Source organism: Lonchura striata, chromosome 2, assembly GCF_050655825.1.
Source record: "Lonchura striata isolate lonStrDom1 chromosome 2, ASM5065582v1, whole genome shotgun sequence".
NCBI lineage: Eukaryota > Metazoa > Chordata > Aves > Passeriformes > Estrildidae > Lonchura > Lonchura striata.
The window spans coordinates 62,415,050-62,430,716 of record NC_140704.1 but is presented as its reverse complement, the minus strand read 5'-3'; the positions used below and the strand labels follow the sequence as shown (position 1 = coordinate 62,430,716).

At 42.3% G+C, this 15,667-nt stretch overlaps 1 protein-coding gene and 1 long non-coding RNA gene across 4 annotated transcripts in view; one reads left to right on the top strand and one right to left on the bottom strand.

Moving 5' to 3' along the window:
• LOC146768275 (uncharacterized) overlaps positions 1–15,667 on the top strand; it is a 91,711-nt gene that overhangs the window by 54,504 nt on the left and 21,540 nt on the right. The window lies entirely within an intron of this gene.
• NQO2 (N-ribosyldihydronicotinamide:quinone dehydrogenase 2) lies at positions 3,340–9,554 on the bottom strand. Of its 3 annotated transcripts, none has more exons than XM_077790854.2 (7): positions 9,414–9,554; positions 9,215–9,274; positions 7,989–8,153; positions 6,998–7,128; positions 5,931–6,044; positions 4,508–4,600; positions 3,340–3,629 (listed from the first exon to the last, which is right to left on the bottom strand). In XM_077790854.2, the coding sequence occupies exons 2-7, from the start codon at positions 9,219–9,221 to the stop codon at positions 3,456–3,458; spliced, it is 684 nt and encodes a 227-aa protein (XP_077646980.2). In that variant the 5' UTR covers positions 9,222–9,274; positions 9,414–9,554; the 3' UTR covers positions 3,340–3,455. The 3 variants fall into 3 exon arrangements, with proteins under 3 accessions (XP_077646980.2, XP_085427583.1, XP_085427594.1); XM_085571457.1 differs by having other exon boundaries at positions 9,215–9,267; positions 9,414–9,553; XM_085571468.1 differs by lacking the exon at positions 4,508–4,600.

Genomic DNA, 15,667 nt, shown 5'->3' with positions numbered 1-15,667 from the left:
AAAAACCCCAAACCCCCCAAAAAACCCCAAAACCAAGTGCAGTCGTTTCCCCTGGAAAAAATGGAAGTTGACAGTGGAGCAAGTAGAACTGATGCAGGACCAGTACATTCCTGTTTTCCACCCATGCTGGATTAGCTGGTATTCAGACAAAACTGGAGTTTAATGCTCCGACAGCTCCTGATGCAAGGGCTGATCACACTTACTGTAAAGAGGAGACTCAGGACCAAATGCTGACTTGTCACACTGAGCTCACTGTAGTTTAAATGCTGCAATTTTGTGTCCATCCACACTGTGAGGTATCACAAGGAGAGCTTTATGGAACCTGCAGTCCAGAGAGTCTGGGACATTTGTCAGGTAAATAAAGCAAATGCAAATACAGATGTGGTATCTCTGGTGGGCCAGCTGTGCAGTTTTGATCTTCTCCTGCAGTCCCAAACATTACAGGAAGCTTTTGATAACATTTGACATAGTTGTCTTTTGGTTTGGTTTTTCTAATTTTGTATTTATTTATGATGGGGCTGAAGGCAGTAAGAGAGATGGCTGAATTTATAAAAATTGCTTGGTTCGAAAGGTTTTTTCCAGCGTGTACTAGGTAAAGAAAGGGAGTTATTGGCGTCTATTTACATTTAGAGGTCACACCTTTGACATGTAGCTGTGTGGTTTTTTTTTGGTTTTTTTTTTTGTTTTTTTTTTTTCCAGTGGGATGAAAACTCTGTGTGTGAAATTTGCAGGTTTCATTGCACCACTGGAAAAATTATAGGGACTGATGAATAAAAAGCATCAAATCTCCACAGTGATAGACCAAATGGTTACCAATGGTAACCAGATGATTTCCTTATCCCTTAATCTTAACTAAAAATCCAATCACAGTAAGCTTGTGCCATAATGGGAAGGTGATTTTGTACCTGTTTTCCTGGTATTAATTTAAGGGCTGGATAGTAGTAGTAAACTTTGCCAACACAGGTTTAATTTTTAAGTCTCCTTTCTCTCCTCCTGTAGTTTGCTGCCAGGTATCTCTTTAGAGACTTTTTCCTCTCCATTTCACTGATGAATTTTAAGATCTGTAGCAACCTGAGTGTATTCATTCTCTGGCTGTCTCTGGCTTAACACTTTGCCTGGCCCAGCAAGAATGAGTGCTCTCTCACACAGGAGGTTTCCAGCTCAGGAGATGACTCAATGCTAGAAAATTAATTCTGGGCTCTATACCTCCTCTGGGGAGGAGGATCATTGGTGGGCAAGAGTAAAGTATTTTTCCTAGTATTTCTGAGGAAGTACTTGTCTATATTTTTTGTGTTATCTACCTTTTAATCTAAAAGTAAAGCATTATCTGGTCTGATTGATTCCCCCGTTGTTCAACAGTCATGAAGATATTATGCTGTAGAGCTTATTTTAGAGAAAGAAGCTGTGTTCTTAGTTAATTTTGCATCATCTGTGCACCAAAACTCGTATTTCTCTAAACCCCTCAGAGAGCTGAGGTGGGAGAAACTGCAGCAACTAACAAGGCTGATGCTTGTGGAGCAGGGTTGCATCCACCTGGGGAGTGTGAATGCAGAATGGGAGGCTCCAAGAGCCTTGGGAACCACTGTGGTTGGTGACTGACTGCAGTCACAACTTTTCACTGCAGTTAAGTTCAAAAGAGCACTACTTGACATTTCCCATAGATACTGAGCAGTGGCCTAGCAACAGATGGCAGAAATACAAGGGTGTATGTGTAGAGAGGATTTGAGAGAGGATTGACATTGAGAGGATTATTTTGATGAATAATTTATTACAAAGTATATTCCTCTGCAAGCTGGCAGCTCACCTCAGTGATGTTGCTTCAGGAACCAAATATTAAACCACAGAATGAACAACACCTGCCTTAAATATCAGGATTTTTGAAACCTGGATTAAAAGCACCTTACTGCAAGACATCAGTCTTGGTTTCTCTAGGCTTCTTGGTAACATAGTTCAGATGGGTATCTGTTTTCTTCTATTGTTCTGCAATTGCAAGCATGTTTGACCTGCCATTTCAGAACATCAAATAAAAGAAATACCATCATGATTTCTGGAAAAAAATGTCATACAAAAAGATCAGACCACTACTTAGACATCTGTGGGAGAGCAGGACCACCAGCAACAAAAAGCAAATACCCAGACTAAATGGAAGCGGAAAGCACGTTCCTTTATACCCTTCTCCCCAGCCTGAAGTGCAGCTACAAGTCACTCACCTGATTCTAGCTCCATTCTCATGAAATCAATGCTGGTTTGGCAGAGTGACATTTGACTTTTAGTGTTATGTGATTTAGAAGGACAATTATTCTTTAGTTCAAAATGTCTGTAATACTTCCAGTGCTGCTAAGACTGCAATACTGGCACTTCTTTTCTCTCTCCTTACTAAGCACAAACAAGTCTTTGTTGGTTTTCTATGTGATAAAATTCCCCCGAATTTTGGAAAGGCATGTGTCAGAACACACGTGCAGCCCAGCACAATGCCCTGCACAGCACACACTAAAAGAACATCAGGATAGGGACAAAACTCTTGGCTCACCACCCACTGCCACTTCACAGTTGTGGCTTCCAAAGCATTGCAACAGCAGCAGCCTTCTGGAATCTGAAAACTTTTTCTCACATGCCCCACAGCAGACATCTGCAACTGCTTGGGGCAGCTCTGCTTCCTGCGTCCCTGCTGGATGTGGCCCTTCACTTCATACAGGAGCAAACTGGAAGAGGTGACTGATGTGAGAGGGCAGGAAAAAACTAGGATTCCATTTTGTCTCTACAAAAGGTAATCAAAATAGAGAAGTCCATTTGATTTTAGGAAGTTGCATACTTTACAAATGGAAGTTGTAGTCTACAAAGGAAGGCAATTCATGCATATAGCAATATACAAAATTAGCAATTTTTTCACCTTTCTGGTATCTGTTATGGCTTTAACATTGCTTTGTAAATATGTCTGAAATCCTGGGGCTGCCCATGAGGCTCTCCACCTGTGTAAGACACTTTGCAATAGTACATCCTTTTGCAACACTACTCATAATTGGTTTTGTTGCTCCAAGGCAAAAGCTTTCACAACCAATGACAAGTGACTTTGAAATGACAAGTTGGGTATGGGCAAGATATTCCATGATAAAGGAAAAAAAGTGTTAAAATAAACTTGGCCATATACTGTACTGTTTGACAAGCAGCAATGGTGTAATCTGCCATGAAATATCATGTGTGCTATCAACCACAAGGAGACAGGATGATGGTGTTTATGTGAGCAGAGAGAATAACACAAAGAGTTTTGCACCCATCCTTGAAGGAATCCTCTTGGGAATCATTGAAGATAAATGCACTGTAGTCAATGAAACCGCTAGATGCAGTATTGAAAATTCTTAAAATATATTTGAATTAGGAGATTAGTGTTCAGATATTTAGATAGAGCATCAAAAAGAATGGAGAAAAGAAAAATCTTGTAGTCTTGCATCTGAACACTACTTGAAATACCACTCAGGAGAGCAGTTTATGGGTTCTTCCTTCCAAAGAGTCTTCAGACGCTGGGTCCAGGCAGCCAGCATCTCCTTCCTCTTCTCCTCAGAGACATTCTCTGGAGCATAACAGATGTGAGGTTCAAGGACTTTGACACCACAGAAGTGCATGATTCCATGCTGGATGCAAAACAAAGAAAGAAATGCCTCAGGAAATATTTACTCTTATTTTCCTTTGAAGAACATGGAAGATTCAAATCTGTTCTGCTTCTCTGATCCGATATCAGCCAGGTTCTCTAAACCTGTGCATTTATCAGAAGAGAAATAAATTGCTGTTAAACACACAGGACTGTCCTCTTTGTATGCTGTATGCTGTTCAAGTTGCAAGGATAAGGGACAGTCTAAAGTTCATTGTGTTGTTTGAATCTCAGATTGTTCCTGAACTGCAGTGTGTTTCACATCTACTTCCATGTTGATTTCCTGGATTTTTTTTTTTTTTTTTTTTTTTTTTTTTTTGTTTGGTTTTTAAGCTTTTGCCTCTGGCTTAGCCATATGAACCTGCATGATGTCTAGTGCCTGTGGAAGTTCAGCTTGCCATTTTCCCTCTGTGTGTTTCTGAATTTTGAGTTGTGTTTCATGTTTTTGTCACATTTACTTGTGAACTGTGCGGCTGGACAGCTCCTCAGGGGTAAGGAGCTGGTAACTTCAGTGAGGAGGAGACATCCTTCACAAATTGGGTAAACACAGCAAACAGAAATCCTGCATGCTAAAGCTAAAGTTAATCCTGTAACAGCAGACACACTGGAAAAGCTGACAGCAGAAGCTTTCCCCACATTGCAAGCTGGAGGAAGGGGGACAAAACAGCTTTAAAACTCTATGGACCTTTGAAGTAATCTCAAGATTTTAGAGTCGAGTTTATAACCTGCAGATGCTTGGAGCAGGCAACTTAATTATTTCTTATTATGTTTTGTATAAAATAAACAATAAAACAATTGTTTATAAATAGCTGGAATAGTAGAAGTTAAAGCAAATAGTAACCAAATATTCATATATTATACCTGCATGGGCCATAGGAGATAGCGAATATCACCTCTGATTGCATAATTCTCTTTGCTTCCTCCCGTAGTGAAAGAAAACAAGGATAATTTGTCCTAGAATTAAGAAAGTGTTGCTTGAATTAGACACGTTTAAAGAAGAGTGGCTGAATAGTTCCAAATATATTTGAGGGAACCTGGACAGCATGAATTTCTAGAGGAGGGGGTGTCCACTTTCTCCCCAGATATTCCAAGGACTGGCAATTCTGAGGCAATGATTGATGTCATACAATTACATCAATGGACTGAGTGTTTGGACTTTGGGCAGAGATGGGTTAAAAAGAAAATAAATTATGTGTCTGACACCCTTGTGTGAAGGAGGGTTGATCCTTTTTCTTCCTTATGCAACAGTTGGAAAACTGTGTCTGGAAAGCCCTCTGTTACTGTGAAAAATCTCTATTCCTGTCCTCTGCAGAAATTTTTTGTTAAAAACCCTCTTCAAACTTGGGCTTGCTTAACCACCCTCTTTCTTCTGCTCCTGTGATTATGGTATTAGCCAGGTGCTCAGCTTCTCTCATCTCAGTTTTAGCTTCTGTAATCGAGCTAACATTTTTCCAGTGCCGTATCCCAAATGTCTCGAGCCTGTACTGGGACCATTGGGGATTATACCTATTTATGTCAGTGAGGTAGTTATTCAATGTAAAGAAATTTAAATATTTGAAATTGTTAAGAACATCTGAACTAACAGAGATTAACATGCACTGAAATAAATTGAAACTAATATTGACTGTTTTTTGATGCTGCATTTGTTAGCAAATAAAATCTATCAGAGATAGTGGGCCAGCATTTTCAGGGATATTCTCAGTGCTGTGGGGAATTAAAAATGTATTAATTGACAATGAGAGATACTTCTCATGCCAAATTAAAAGCTACAGAGAGGAAAAGGTTCAGAGTAGATAGTTGTGACAGAGGCTCACACTCTGAGTATTTCAGATTTCTGATTAAGTTTTATAGTTCAAGTCCAACCTTTGACATCTAATCCCAGAACAGGACTTTGACACTTAGCATGTCAATCATTACAGGTAAGAGCAGTGCTAGACTTCCAGGACTGCTGTAGTTATAGAAAATGGATTGATATAAAATGTTTCCAAGCTGTATGATACCACAGTATACTCTAATACTCCTAACAAATTATAAAGCCCACATAGTTGGCCAATAAAGGTCTTTAGGAGATAGTGTAAATCTTTAGGAAATGCTGCAGTCTCCTTATTTTCTTACCCTCCAGACTGTGTTAAGAAGCCAGAAAATCACACAACATATTACCAAAGCATTATTTCAGAGCAGTGAAAAGTAAGAGCTCTAAACAGCTACAATGGAAAAGAATGAACAAGGACCCATAGAATATGGTGCAAGCCTTGACCTTAGTAAAACAATTCCAAAAACATACCTGAAGCAAACCATTATCATAAACCTTTGACAAATCGTAAGCAAAGCCTTGGACCAAGACTCTGTCCATCCAGCCCTTCAGGATTGCAGGCATGTTGAACCAAAACAAGGGAAACTAGGCAAAGAGAAATGACCTGGTTAGCACAGAGAGTCTGGGTCACCCTTAGGCCGGGTTTATAGGACAAATCCTGTCCTCTGAACCTGCTCAGATCCTGTATGTACCTTCTCCAGCTCTCTGTCAGTAGAGGTAGTAACTATGGCTGGCAAAAGAAGCCAAAGTGGTTTCTGTTTGTGGTAAACCACAGGGCCAGACCTGAGTATCTACAGCACACCAACATTGTGGTGCATGTGAGGGCTTCCATCCAGAATAAAGTTGTAATGTGTTGAATTGGTGGGTGCAATTTAATTCTGATTTAAGGCTATACAGAATCATGTCTCCTATGGCTGAAAGGCAAAAGAAACTACTATTGTATTAGCAGGATTGACATCTGCTGATCAGTTCTGATCTGACAGTCTGCTGACAAATGCCAGGGCATCATAGGAAAGCCTGCCAACATTATGCCACCAAGCCTTGTCTAAGGCAAACAGGGACACAGAGAAATGTAAGGCTACTACTTCCCTCCACAATACTTTGTGATTTGTAGATACTGGGGACAGAGTTGGCATAATGGAGAACAGAGATGGGCTGTAAAGCTCTGTTATCAATTCCCAGTAGTGTTTCTGCAAGTCAGCAACAAATGACAACAGTCAACTTGGGAAAGCCCAATTCCCTGATTTGCTGGTTGCCCCCAGCTCCTTGCCCAGGAAATAATCCTTCCTCTGCTTTCTGCCTGCCTGCCTGCCTGCCTGCTATCCATGGTCACATGTCTTTGTGCATCCATCAGGAAGTTTGGCCCAGTGTTGGGGAGTTTCTGGGGTTGCTGTTGTTTTCAACCTGCATCATTGTGCTACTCAATTACTGGATTTACTGTAGTAATGACCCAGATAATTGTACTACTGACCTGTAGTTTCTACTGTACCATTTACCTAAAGTCAACAGCACAACTGAATTCTGTTTAAAATAATGACCTGAAAAATCAGCAGGTCTGCTTCCCGCACTTTCTTCTGCTCTTCAACCAGGTCTTTGGACAAACATCCTCTCTTGTAAGCTTCCCAGGTTTCCACACCATAATTGAACGCTTCTGAGTTGTGCAGGTGACCTGTGGGTAGAATTGAAAAGTCATTCCTTGGCCCCTGTGCAGTATCAGTGCCAGATAAGAGTTGAATGCAGGTTGCCATTCACAGTTCTAAACTGAGTTACTGCTTTCCATTTTTCCTACTTTTTGTCTTTGTTGGATATTCAGCATCAACCCAGCTGATGGCCACTTGATTTTAAAAAGGAGAGGAACATAGGATCTCAGAGTTCTAAAGCTTCATCTTCCTGTAGCAACACAGGAAGTGCAATATGAGGACCTAAGCTTGCCTCAGGACTCTGGGGATGCAGGTGGAAGATTTAAGAGAATGTTGTGAATTGTTCTGCCTCTGCCTTAGGGCTTGCTGAGGCCATCCTGCACTTGTAAGCTTAACTATGGAGCTGCTTTCCAGCCTCTATAACTGGGACATTCCCCAAGGGATGGGGGACCAGTATTGGGAATCAGCTCTACTGATTCCACTAGCAGATCATCAGTCTCTAGCAGAAGACAGGGGCAGTTGTAGCCTCGTGAACTAAACTGTAACTAAACTAAGTCCCAGAAGGGCATCTGAAGGCATTTCCTCTCCATGAGAAATGGTCTCTGGAGGCTGATTATGGACACGTGCTAATGACTTTTTTCCTGTCAGTAATTTCATGTTCAGGAGTGGACTTTTAGGAATGCAGATGGTCATGGATAAGTTTCTTATCAATGAATTTTGTTTATTACTAATCTCTTGAGGATCTGATGGCTGGAGCACCTCTCCTACCAAGCCAGAATGAGATTTGGGGTTGTTCAGCGTGGGGGAGACTTTTTTCAGTCTTCTGACACCTGAAGGAAGTCTTACAAGTCACTGTTTTTTGAGAGAGGCATATTTTGGCTGGGCTCACCAACAATGTCATTCCTTGTTGCTCTGGGCTCAAACTGCATGGCGTATAAATCCGACACGGTGACACTGCAGCCCTGCTTGGTCAGCTCTTCCACAGCAATCTTCAACAAAGATCCATTGAAGGACTTGGGCTCTTGATGTGCATACACTATCAGGACTTTTTTCCCTGGAGGCAGAAAGAAAACCAGGAGACCATTTGGAATCCGGGAGGCAGGTGCAGAACAGTTTGTAGAGTTGGGGCTCACTCCTTGCTCCTTCTGTGGTGTCTTTTCCCAAGGACACAGAAGCAGTGAAAGCAGTGACAGTGGCAGCATTTGACTCCTGCTCAGTAGCACTGAGTGGCCCCTGAGGCCCTGATTGCTGCATGTGCCCAGCGCAGCAATTCTGTGCTACACTGGGCTTTCCTAGGTGGAGCCCAGTGCATAGAGGGGGTGTTCCATATCAGGTCACGCTGCCCTACATCAGCACAACACAGCCCCGCCTATTGAATCAACAAGGAAAGAGGAATATTTTCTATGCCGTAGGAGTTGTTTATAGATAACCAGAGAGCCAAATTTATAGGGATTATTGGGACAAGGGACAAGGTTTGCAAAACATGCAGCTCCTATTTCCTGACTCCCAAGACAAACATTCAGGCATCTCCTGAGGTCATTTTCTCTGGGACACAGCTTCAGCCTGGAGCAGCACTTGCTGGGTAACAGGCAAGTTTCCAGTTTCAGGGAAAACTAGTAGAAGCAGAACTGAATATTCCATGAAACAACAGCACATTTTTAACTTAAATGATAAGAGGTAATTATTTCACGATGATGTACAGTGTCCATGAAACAAGAGTTCTGCAAAAAAAGAAAATTAAAACTTGCAGGTCAAATGCTATCATAAATTCAACATGTGTACAAACTTTTTGAACTCCTGTCAATATGTTATTCTGGAGTATAAGGAGCAGTTGCCTCTTTGCTGTCCCTACCAGCTCCTAGCAAACAGGGAGCTCTAGGGAGTGCCTGGAGATGGACAATCTCCCCAAGGTGCTCAGTTTGATTCTGCAAAGCTGCCTAATTTTTTCTGTTTTGGTGGAGCTGAGGGCACTTGGGCAAAGGGTTTGGAGAGACTGGAGTTTTCCAAGGCATCACTTACTAAGGTAATTTCAGACTTTTGGAAAAGTAAGACCTCAGTGTCCCAAAGGCACCCAGGGCTGGAGCGAGCAGCATTTTCGCCCGGATTTGCTCTTACCTGCCATTGCTGGGGAGCGCTGGGGAGCTTCACTCTTGATAATCTGTCACAGCCTGAGAACTCAAGTGAGAGATTGGCGGTGAGAAACATCCGGAACAGGTGCAAGGGGAATCGCCGGGTGCGCGGCGCCGCTCCCGATCCCGGGCCGCCCTCCAGAGCGGCCCCGGCGCTCCGGCCCCGCCAGGCTGGCTGCCCTTACCTGCTCCTCGGGACCCGCAGCACACCTGCGGCCGGGCTGGGAGCGACCCTTCTTAAAATCACTGAGTATCCTGAGCTGGAGCGGACACACAAGGATCATCGAGTCCCTCTCTTCCCGGCGGCCCGACCAGGCAGACCCTGGGGCAGCGCCAAGTGCGGGGCGGGATCAGGATCGGCGCCGCCCGCAACCACGGCTCCGGCTTTTTTTCCCTCTGCACCTGGTTTCGTTTGATACCCCCACAGTTGTAGTTCTTGTACTGTGAGTGGCAGCGAAGGGTTAATCCGTGCTCTTCTCCCCTGTCCTCTGGTGATGTTGTGGACTTGCAGCATGTGCCGCCTGAACCACCTTTCTCCTGGTGGTTCTGTTTCCAGAAACCGTTCTGTACTTTCAATCCTTCTCAGTGCTCTTCTCTGTCCCTTTCCAGTTTTGCTGTATCATGTCTTGAAGCAAGGAAACCATCTCTATACATAGGTTTCACACTGTGGAGATGACTTGAATATACCTAGTAGTCTAATGATTTTCTGCTCTGCAGATGTAAAATTTGTGCTTTTTTGACTGCTATGGAGTGTTGAGCTGATGAGTGTGTGAAATTACCTGTTATAATTAGAAAATTTTACTCCCGTGTGGTGTTAGTCAGCTCATAGCCCTTTATTTTAAAAGTGAGGCCAATCTGGTTGGTTTGTCTCCCATAAGCATCTCGTAAGGTTCACAAAGACTGAAAATAACTTTCACTTGTCTAACCTCCTCAGCAGCATTCAGAACACTCTGCTGGTCTCAGTTCTCACAGAGGTTAGAAACAACCCTTCTGCTCTATGAACGACTTACCTATTGGAGGAATTTGGCACAGGTTTGTAGTTTAAATACTATTCTTCAGATATATTATGGGTACACGTCCCTACTGGTATCTAAAATACTTTTACTCTTGATTTGTAGCCCCAAACCATCTAAAGAAGATGAATAATTTTTATTCTCTGAAAATCTAATCAGGAAACTTGATTTTCTGTTGATTTTCTTGGGGCAGGCATTGGACACATGGAGAGGAAGGTGGAAATACTTTAAAAATTTTTTTCTTAATTGCTGCAGTATTTGCTTATTGGTCCATTTATTTAGAAATGTTATGAGTTGGATTTAATTCTGTCTTCAGCTTCAGAGAAACCAAACACCCATTCTTAAAGAATGACCCCCAAATCACACTGCAAGTTGTTTATTCTGGAGTGGGTACATGATAAGTTCTTGTTGAAGCTGTTTCACTGCAGAAAAATACTTTATGTTTTGGTGAAGGAAAAGAGAGAAAGTGGGCATCATTTTATTACTTAGGCACTGGGATGACCTTGGAACAGGAAAGTTCCAGTCTTTATGTCAAGAATTGCTAAAAATTTTAACATGCAATAGCAGTTGAGTGCTGTAGTGACCCACTGCAGAAGGTGAGGGTAACCCAGGTTCTTGTTGATAAATCCCTTGGGGAGGATTAGAGGGAAACAACACTGAATGATTGGTAAAGAAATGCTTCCTAATGTCCAGTCTGAACCTGCCCTGGTGCAGCTTTGAGCCATTCCTGCTGTCACTGGATCCAGGAGAGGAGAGCTCAGCACTTCCATCTAAACCACTCTGAAACAGACAGGTTTGTTGCTTCAAGGCAACAAAGAGTTGAGCCATAAACACAATCAAAGCCATTACAGATGCCACTGTAAAGTACAAGAACATGCAGCACTTAGGTTGATTGGTTTCTTCAGCAATTGAACTAAATGAAAGCTTCCCCCTCCCACTTTATCAGATGACACAGCACACAAGCGGGGCTGATGGGCAATAACTGTTGTATAAATTCGTCTGGAAATGCTAATACCGTATTTGTGTGTGTGTATGTGTGCATTTTCTTCTATACAAATTGTGTACTGTGGTTTAGAGTGTTAGGGACGGTCATCTTAGAAAATAAATTCATTAAGATAAATGAAATAGAATATAACAGCTCAGGAACGACTTTAATTATTCTTACGGCTTTTCCTAGGATTGATACGAAGTTTACTGTACACATTGTTCCGTCTTTGGAGTAGTTTATCAATGTTTTAAGGGACTGTGCATCTAAAGGATATTTGTTGTGCCCTCTAGCGCCCAGTGTGAGGTTTTACCTTTACAGCAGAAGCGAAGCCTCCACCGAGGACGAATCCCTAAGGCAAATTCCGTCCCAAAAAACCTGTTTTTAGAATCTTTGCTGCCAGTGATAATAAATAGCAAGGAAAAAGGATGCTAACAAACGTTAATGTGAGAGAAATCCTATTTAAGATTAGTTTTCCGTGACTTTTGCAGAGAACAGAGCCACTGGGGGAACGGTTCTAAGCAGTGAGTACTGTGGTTCTGCACTGAAAAGGAAGAAAAAAGGAGAAACTGAAAAATAATATCCAACAGAAGATAGGTCTCTCCCGCCATACGTGTCACAATAACACTGTAGCTATTCGTAGGCTTGTTTTGTCATGTGATAAAGATGACAATCACTCTTGCATTGCTCTTTCTCCTTAGAACAGAAAGGTTGATGGGCTGGTGCAACAGGAAGGAGGGAAGGAAGGAAGTAGAAGGACTGTGGGACTACCAGCCTCTCACTGTGACCTGTTTTCTTCTCTGTCTGTATGGTAATAATAAACAGAAATTGAAAATGGTCACCTCTGGGGTTAAGTCTGTCATACAGTCTCTAAATCAAAAGCAAACCAAGAACAGGGATAGTGTCCCAGAAAACATCTATCAGGTGTTTAGCTTATTTTTAAACTTTGTGATGTTAAATATTTAACACTATGAAAGTATATAAATTAAATATATATCTAAGACTTTTATCTGTTTGAAACTGAATTGCAGCTTCTGCTAGCAGATCAGGTGTAAGAGGACTAGTTCAGTCAAATACAAATTTGTTACTTTCAAATTTGAAATCCCTTCTGTAATTTTAACTGAGGAGTCTGGCCTGAAATGCTCTTTTGATGAGAGGCTAAAGTTTCAAATCTGGCTATGAATTCATTCTTTGTCTGTAAAGCATGGCATATCTAGGATTTGTCTTTGCATCTGAATAATGAGACTCTTTGCTAAACGTGACTGTCTTTCTTTGCCCCATTTGTGATAGCAAAAGACAATAGGAAGTGTCTGCACTCTCCCTCAATTACTTGTGGAATAGTTAATGTAAATATAGAGTGAAAGTAATATTAACTGGTACTTAAAGAGGCAATGAATAAGCAGTTTAATTTCAGGACAGGGTACTTTATGGAGTATTTGAACTGAAAATGGCGATGTGTTAGCTATGATATAAAAAACTTGAATACATCTGATCATAGTTTTCTGAGAAGGTATTTTAAAATCTGATGATATTTTACAGCTCTACCTATCTGACTTTGAACAACTTTGAAACACAGTTTTAAAAATTGTGATCTTTTTCAGGAGAGAGGTGAAGAAGGGACTAAGCAGATTTTCTATGCCAATAATTCTTCCCTTAGATGAAACAACAACTTGGGAGACCTGTTTCAATAGTCATTGCACATAAAAATTGCTTTCTATCCCTAATGTAAGATTCACATTTGGCTATTATGGAGAAAAGACCATACATCATATTGGCATTCTGTTTTCATATTCAAGATGATGCTTCTTTAGATTTGAAAAGTGATGCTGGAAAGAAGCACAGCTGCTGCCTGAAGTCTGTTATGGTGTGGGTAACAATCCTATACAGCTGATCAGCTGTAGAGAGGCAGCAGAACGTACACAAGGGGCTGCCTCTGGTGAGTCCAGTGACATGTGTGACATTATGTACTTCAGAAGCAACTAATTTTAGATATTCTTTCCAAAGGAATTTTTACAGGTTCCTCTCACATGCCAGAGTACTAGTCTGAAACATCTGCTGACAGGTCATTCTGTGCACCTGCAAACGCCATGGGGAGAAAAGCCAGGGAAATTAAGAGGGAGCACCCCTTTGCTCGGTGTGCCATGACCTCATGCTGGCATTTGTTATGGGATGTACCCATGATAGTAACTTGGTGATTGCTTTCCAGTTACTGTTGAACCTTTCATTGACTTGGAATCAAGCTATGGTATGAGATCAAGTCCTGTACAGGAACACACCACCCCATGAGCTGAGTGCTAGCCATCCTGGTAAAAAAGCCATCAAAGGAAAATTGCTTTAACACATAGTGCCCTGCCCAGGCTCAGAATTAACAACCTGGCACTGGAAATTGTCACAGCTCAGTGACAATCGGCTTCAAAACAAATCCAGCTATTTAGTCAGAGTTCAGAGGAATAATGTTATGCAGAGGCCATAATTCGGGGGGGAGGACCCTCTGAATTTCCACCAAAACCCGACTGTCTAAGGCTTCAATAGGAGCAAAGCAACTTTTCAGTCTTTAGTGCCCTGACACCAACTAATCGAGCCTGTTGTGAGCGACAGAATAGTCAGGAGGGCGCTTGCCCTGCCGAACCCCAGCTGGGGGTGCTGGAGAGCCGAGAACGGCGCCGTGAGATGCTTTAAACTCCTTGAGCCCCGCAGCGCATCAGAGCCACCCCCCATACCAGTGTGTTTTCTCCCTTGTCCGGGGAGTTGCAAAACAAATAGGGAGTTAATAAAAATCTTGCTTGTGTTTGCCACCCAGCAGGTGTGGCTCTGCTGAGCAGCTGTTTTGTTGCTTCCACCATCCTTTCTTGGTTTGTTTTATGTGTCAGGTAAAGAATCTAGATACCTTGGGTTTCACCCGTACATTTAATAGTTTATTCATAGAACAGATATTGTTATCAAAGTACTTGATACAAATTGAGGGTAATGATTAATGTTTGGTGGGTAGGCAAACTGATGCTTAGAGACAAAGGGAGGCTCAACAAAAAGATAAAATCACCTCCAATCTGCCTATGGATAAAACTTCAGCCCAGTGTTGTACAGTTTGTTATGCTCAGAATCCACTACCAGAAAACTTTCTTAATTAGGATTTGATCTGGAATTATATAGGTAATGATTGTGCATGTGAAATACAGGGAAAATAAAATCCCCGGAGTCAGAGCTGGGATCCAAACTCCTCTCTGCACTACCAGGGCCAGCCAGCAGGCCACAGCCGTGCTGCGCAAGAGCTGCTGCTGCTTGAGCTCTTCTGCAGGTGGGAGTCTCTCCAGCACGGAGGTGCCCTGACTCTCCCCAGTCCTCACCTCCTGCTCTTCTACAGTTTCGTGGCTGAGGTGCCCTGAAGTGTGAAACCTGTGATAAAATTCTCTCCAGGGAGAGACGGTTTCAATTCTAGTCTTAATCATTGGACTATAACATGGGAGGGAAAAAATAAAATAATCAGCACGTGCATGCTTGGGAAAAGATATGTGCCAGCTTCTGTGTATGGGAATGGCAGCCTGTTGGTAGTTGTCCCCCTGGGATGTACCAAAATGGTTGGGGAAGCAGATGATTCAAGACATATTCCTGATATTACTTGATGTTGCATTACTATTGGATGGCTGCAGATAATCTGTCTTTCTGTGACTCTTTGACTCCTGAGCCTGAAGCCTCTTTTCCAGAATGTCCATATTGGCTCTTCTCTCTCTGTCAATGGACCCTGTGCAGGCTGCAGCCAGCAAGGGGCTGCCCAGGGGAGCAGCTGCTGTTTGGTTGGTGGCCCCTTGGGAAATGACTGCTTGCATCCCAACTTCTTAGTCCCTGCCAGGTCAGGGCCCGAGCACTGCCATGGGCTGCTCATGGGTTATTATTCTCTCAGACAAATAGTAGGTTTATAACATTAATATACAAATAAGCCTTTGCCGGGCTGGAGCATTACTATATCTGATAGGTACTCACGTCCTTTCAGGATCCCAGCCTTCAGAGGTGTGAAAGGGCAATCTTCACAGAAATGTAACCAGTAACCATATATGCCTCCTCTCCATGTGGGGAAAGGAGGAAGGTGTTCCCATAAAAGGAGGTGTACCTCCAGTACACTGAAGAAGCCAGCTTGGTAAGCTGCCCTGAAGGGTAGATGTTACAGTTTTACAGGACAACCAATACAACGTTTTGGCAATTGACTGAGTGGAGGTTAGAGTGATGCAAAATTACATGTTCATACAAGTTGTTGTTAATTCAGTGATTTGCTTATGGTTTGGGTGTTCTAGTTTGAAAAAGATTAAGATTGTTGCTGTAGTATGAACTAATATGCACACAACTCAATGTGCCCCATTACTTTTGATTGCCTCTAGTTTGGTCTGCATGAAAGAGTAGGCAAAGACTTGTGTATGATTCAGAAAGGTCTGTCCCAGGCACTAAGGGG

Excerpts from the sequence above, each read along its gene's own strand:
- NQO2 (XM_077790854.2), bottom strand. Across the intron at positions 7,129-7,988 it reads AACAAGGAATGACATTGTTG|GTCACCTGCACAACTCAGAA; the intron begins GTGAGCCCAGCC and ends TTCTACCCACAG. Across the intron at positions 4,601-5,930 it reads ATGATAATGGTTTGCTTCAG|GACAAATTATCCTTGTTTTC; the intron begins GTATGTTTTTGG and ends TCTTAATTCTAG.